This window comes from Cyberlindnera jadinii (genome assembly GCF_001661405.1).
Source record: "Cyberlindnera jadinii NRRL Y-1542 unplaced genomic scaffold CYBJAscaffold_4, whole genome shotgun sequence".
Taxonomy (NCBI): Eukaryota; Fungi; Ascomycota; class Saccharomycetes; order Phaffomycetales; family Wickerhamomycetaceae; genus Williopsis; species Williopsis jadinii.
In genome coordinates, this window is record NW_017963655.1 from 626,140 (window position 1) to 631,715 (window position 5,576).

At 48.6% G+C, this 5,576-nt stretch overlaps 3 protein-coding genes across 3 annotated transcripts; 1 reads left to right on the top strand and 2 right to left on the bottom strand.

Annotated features, from left to right (window-relative positions):
* Window positions 1-265: 265 nt before the first annotated feature.
* On the bottom strand, window positions 266-1,738 carry MSS1 (Mss1p; the record flags this gene model as incomplete). The annotated part of the gene is made up of 1 exon (XM_020212623.1): window positions 266-1,738. The coding sequence occupies one exon, from the start codon at window positions 1,736-1,738 to the stop codon at window positions 266-268; it is 1,473 nt and encodes a 490-aa protein (XP_020071434.1).
* A 661-nt stretch (window positions 1,739-2,399) lies between these two features.
* On the top strand, window positions 2,400-3,311 carry CYBJADRAFT_125957 (urate oxidase; the record flags this gene model as incomplete). Its single annotated transcript, XM_020212619.1, has 1 exon — window positions 2,400-3,311. One exon carries the CDS (start codon window positions 2,400-2,402, stop codon window positions 3,309-3,311), a length of 912 nt encoding a protein of 303 aa, XP_020071435.1.
* A 55-nt stretch (window positions 3,312-3,366) lies between these two features.
* On the bottom strand, window positions 3,367-4,426 carry NAT2 (Nat2p). Its single transcript, XM_020214750.1, has one exon. The coding sequence runs from the start codon at window positions 4,397-4,399 to the stop codon at window positions 3,626-3,628; it is 774 nt and encodes a 257-aa protein (XP_020071436.1). The 5' UTR covers window positions 4,400-4,426; the 3' UTR covers window positions 3,367-3,625.
* Between the last annotated feature and the right edge of the window lie 1,150 nt (window positions 4,427-5,576).

A 5,576-nucleotide genomic window follows, 5' to 3' on the forward strand; every position in this document is an offset into this window, starting at 1 on the left:
TGACATGTACACAGCAATCTTGAACCATATCAATTCGACAAACGCAGCAACCCAGACTATCACAAACTCTGCCGTACAAGATAAGGCATTTAGTTCTGTCACAAGTTTTGCTGCACGATTGAAGACTGACGCATTTTTTTTCTTGCTTTATCATTAGCGATGATGCGTTCGTTGCTTTCGGTGTGCACCACATTCTTCTACGATCCAGAGATAATACCAAGCCATTCATCTGCTAATCATTCTATCCTATGTACATGATAATGGATCACTTACCAACACAGAAGTTTGAAAACACAACACCTAGGACCTCCTCAACCCCAACTGTTTCGCCGGTGATCTTGCCAATACCTTCAATGGACTGTTGTAGACTATCAGTGGCAATGACAACGTCGTCTAGATCTTTAAACTTTTTGAACTCGCTCATTCCAAATAGAACGTCGTATAGTAAGATATCACGAACACGGCTGGTGACGACGATAGGGTCGTTGTTCTCGGTCAAAGATATCTGTTTGAACTTTTGAACCAAAGACTCGCTTAGCTCTTCCAGCCCTAGTTCTGTAAGGCAAGACACTGCGATAAACGACTCAGGATCGAGCTTCAATTCACTTGACAATCTTTTAATCAGCTCAGACTCAGGCTCCTGAAGCAAATCACACTTGTTCAAAACAACAACAACATCTTTGTTCGATCTGAGCTCATCAATGTGTTGCTTGAGTTCAGCATCAAGTTCCAAATCATCCACGGGTAATATAACGAGAACCAGATCACCCTTTTCGGACAAGTCCTTCGCCCTCTTGATCCCCTCTGCTTCGATCTTGTCGGCCTTTGAGGTGTCTCTTATACCAGCGGTATCTCCAACAACAACCTTGTAGCCCTTAATGTTCAAGGGAACGTTGATCACGTCCCTTGTTGTTCCTGCAATATCACTCACAATAGCAGCCTCTGTCCTTGCCAACTTGTTCAATATTGAGCTCTTACCTGCGTTTGGAGGACCCAATAGGATCACCTTTATACCTTTCAGCAATAGCTCTGATCTCTCGCCTCGTGCTAGGTACGTCTCGATCTCTGATTCGAGCTTTGTGATGTCTTCGTTCACCTTGGAGTAAATCTTCTCAATGTCTTCAATCTCCGTGTCCTCTGCGAAGTCGATGATAGCTGTGAGCATCCCAACATCGTTGACGAGTCGTTCTCTCCATTCGTGAAACAACAGCTTGTTTGAGCCTGTGGCACTGTTAACCGCTGCTACTCTAGCGCTTTCCGTCTCTGCGTCGATCAACTCTCGAATCCCTTCAATCTCTGTGAGATCAAACCTGCCGTTGGAAAAGGCTCTTCTGGAGAATTCACCAGCCTCAGCATACCTTATGGGAGACTCGGCGGTATGTAAGGCTCCAATGGCCTTTAGCACAGCTTGGATCACAGCGGTCCCGCCATGGACGTGGAGCTCAACCAGATCTTCCGCTGTATACGACTTGGGGTTCTCAAAGAACAGCACCAACGCTTCGTCCAGTAGCTGCTGAGACTGCGGAGAGTACAGCTTCTTCACGGCGGCGTACCGTGGCCTTGGAGGCGACCTGGCCCGTGTCAACTGGCTCAGCACGTACAACGACTGTGGGCCAGAGACTCGGATCACACCAATGGCTGCCCTGGACATATGTGTTGACAGCGCGTAGATCGTTGATAAGTGTGAGCTGTGCCTGATGCCTCGGAGCCACGAGGCATCCCGGCCACACCTGGACATAACACCATGTGCCAGCATCTGTGTACGGTGTACTAAAGGCATGATACGATACTTTAGTCTTGATCCTACCTTGATAGACAAGCGAAGAAACTGCTCTGGACAAGCCCGACAATTGCCTGATTTGGACAGAGATCCGGCTACCAGCTCGACAAAAGGTGTCACTTTTAACAGCCTCGATAGCGATATCGCACACAATCTCTGAGCTCTGTGCCAACCGTTAGGAACCTGCTGCCCTGACAATCGTACGATACCAATGGACCCGCGGGATATGATGTAAATATGCCTTTGATGGAAGGCCTTCACGGGCCCTCACAAGCCATAAGTGATCCCCTAAGCAGAGGTTTGTGCAGCTCGGCGTTCTCCATCGAACGGAATTAAGCAAAAGCGGGTAAGTCCGGTTGGCAGGCGACAGCGTGGGGCGCGGGCACATAACCGCCGTTAGGGGACACACACGCATACTGATAAGCTCTGCTATTGGTGCCTCCCCGATGAGGTATCACAGCTGAGCGGAGTGTTGTTGTTTTCACGCGTGTGGGCGGTTACGAAGAATATAAAAGGCATGTGGAATCCGCTTTTCACGTTGCCTCCATCGTTCCTGTTCACTTGAGAAGATCACCAGAGAAGATCACCAGGAAAGAACACCAGGAAAGAACAACCAGCAATGTCAACTACGCTCTCATCATCCACTTACGGCAAGGACAACGTCAAGTTCCTCAAGGTCAAGAAGGATCCGCAGAACCCAAAGAAGCAGGAGGTTATGGAGGCCACCGTCACGTGTCTGCTTGAAGGTGGGTTCGACACCTCGTACACGGAGGCTGACAACTCGTCCATCGTGCCAACAGACACCGTGAAGAACACCATTCTCGTGTTGGCAAAGACCACGGAGATTTGGCCAATTGAGAGATTTGCAGCCAAGCTGGCCACGCACTTTGTTGAGAAGTACTCGCACGTCTCTGGCGTCTCCGTCAAGATTGTCCAGGACAGATGGGTCAAGTACGCCGTTGATGGCAAGCCACACGACCACTCTTTTATCCACGAAGGTGGTGAGAAGAGAATCACTGACCTGTACTACAAGAGATCCGGTGATTACAAGCTGTCGTCTGCCATCAAGGACTTGACGGTGCTGAAGTCCACCGGCTCGATGTTCTACGGCTACAACCAGTGTGACTTCACCACCTTGCAACCAACAACTGACAGAATCTTGTCCACCGACGTCGATGCCACCTGGGTTTGGGATAACAAGAAGATTGGCTCTGTCTACGACATCGCCAAGGCTGCAGACAAGGGAATCTTTGACAACGTTTACAACCAGGCTAGAGAGATCACCTTGACCACCTTTGCTCTCGAGAACTCTCCATCTGTGCAGGCCACGATGTTCAACATGGCTACTCAGATCTTGGAAAAGGCATGCTCTGTCTACTCGGTTTCATACGCCTTGCCAAACAAGCACTACTTCCTCATTGACTTGAAATGGAAAGGTTTGGAGAACGACAACGAGTTGTTCTACCCATCTCCACATCCAAATGGTTTGATCAAGTGTACTGTTGTCCGTAAGGAGAAGACCAAGTTGTAAGATTCCCACATGGAAATCTCGCCTTCTTCAAGAGCATCATCGCTCTTTCTCATGAACTTACAAATAACACCACCAATTCAAACCAATGACCCGCTGAAAGTGGTAATAACGTTCCCCCATCTGTGCTAATGTACAAACAGATCGGTCAGGCTTTATTCTTCTTTACATACAATACATCGCATCTCCTACTTATGGTTTAATGGAACTTACTTTGAGTGTGTCATAATCACCTTTCTTTATCCTGTATGAGTAACTATGTGCCTACCTATGTGCCTATGTCGTCTATTTACAGCATTGGACTCGCAATGCATCGTTCAGAAGAACCAGCTGGTCCATTTCTGCTTCTTGTTCACCCTGGTGCCGAACTTTGGACTGGAAGCAGCAGCATGGGCCTTATCCACAATGGCATTGGTGGTCTTGGCCTTTGCCTGATGAGCAATCGTGGAGAGCTTCTGTCTGCCAACATTGAACCCCCATCTACGCAGCTGCTTCACCACGGACGGTGTGATTGCAGCAGTAATTGGCACTCTGATGAAGATCAATGACTTGTGCAATGCGTAAGCCACTATGGCCTCTGTGAACAGTGGGCTCTCCCAGAAGGACCTCTCCTCCTCAGGTACAACATTGGAGTTGCTATCACCACCGTCCAACACAACAGCCGGCTTCTGGTGGCCCAGCCCAGTGATTCGCTTCAGGTAGTTCATCACGTCTGTCTGGACCTGTTTCACCTTATCGGCTCCAAACGAATGCACAACGACAAAGCACGCTGGGAAGTCGATACAGGACAGCATCAGGTACACACCAAGCGCAGAGTACCCGTACTCCTGTATCAGCGCCTTGACACCACTCTTCTTCTTCTGCTGCTCGCCCTTGCCCTTCTGTCCTTGCTGACCACCACCACTCTGTGAACCTTCTCCCTGAGAGAACCCACTGGCTCCAGCCTTTGTTGATTGGAATCTTGAGCCGTTGAAGCGGTATCTCCCGAGCTGGGGACAGTAGCTCTTCGCCAACGGCCCCCTCGAGATGCTCGTGCCTCTGAGCACAACTCTTCTAAGACCAGCAGCTGGCAATCTGGTGAACTGAAACATCTCCAACAAGGTCTTGTCCCGTTTGGGGTTGTCAATATGGATTGCTTAATATGTCTCAAGAGCTCTTTCGGCTTCGAATGCCCATCGTTGAGGCGCTCGGGTCCATGACGATATCCGAGGAAACGAAGAGCCCTCGGATATCGCTCACTAGTGGATTACGTAATCACACTGGAAATCTTACGTAATATATTTCACAGCGAGGCATCGACAAAATTTAAAGTTCCGATGTGTAAACAAACAGCAAATTCCGAAATCAAAACATCACTTTTATGTCCAACAGGGATGAGCTCCAAGGACCTGGGCTCTTCTATTACGTCGTCTCCATGGTAGATTTGATATGAAGGATTGTACATTCACTCCGTTAACGTCCCGGTGGATAGGCTGCGCTGTCAGTGAGCCTATGCGCTAGCCCCAAATCAGGGCTTTTACCCGATTCGTCATGGACAATGGTGTACACTGTCTGGTGTTTTCTGTTTTCTGATAGTGGGCCGTGGAATGGCGCCTGGTGGCTCTTGTTGGCTCTCTGGGACAGTCAGTTCAGGTTCCATTGAAGCTACGTGTGCTCGTTGTGTCCATATAGCTCCATGATGTGGGTATTCATGGTCTTATCTCGTACGTTCTATGGGCGCTTCATGCGAAGAAGACGTTGTTGATGTTGGAGGTTACGCCATCGTATCACCGATCTTGCGATATACATCTACAATGCGTCTCTTTACATTTGCATGGTGGCTTAAGATGCCATGTATCTTTGGCTGTGAGATCTCTGGTATCATGCAAGGGAAATGAGGTTTGCTTTCCAAGTACTAGAGGAATAGTCCTTCGTGCTTCGGCCCAATTTGAGTGTCAAAGGGTTGTATCGGTGCTGATATACCACGCTGGAGCAGGTGGGAAAGGAGAAAGAGGTTGAACCATGCACAGCAACACATACAGGGATGAATTGGATGTTATGCGTCCTTATAAGCATTTTGATCCGCTTTTAAGTCATAAGAACCTTCAACGAATGCGGTGATCGATATATCACAGTTAATACCCTCAGAAGGGCATTGTTCGCCAGAGGACCAATGAGAGTGTCTTTTCTTGCTTGTCTGATTGCCTTTTGGGTGATCACAGTACGCGGTCAAGTACAGACCATAACACAAGAAACTACTGTGATCCTGCGGACTGTCGCCTCTGCAAC

Excerpts from the sequence above, each read along its gene's own strand:
- NAT2 (XM_020214750.1), bottom strand. The coding sequence starts at position 4,399 with ATGTTTCAGTTCACCAGATTGCCAGCTGCTGGTCTTAGAAGAGTTGTG.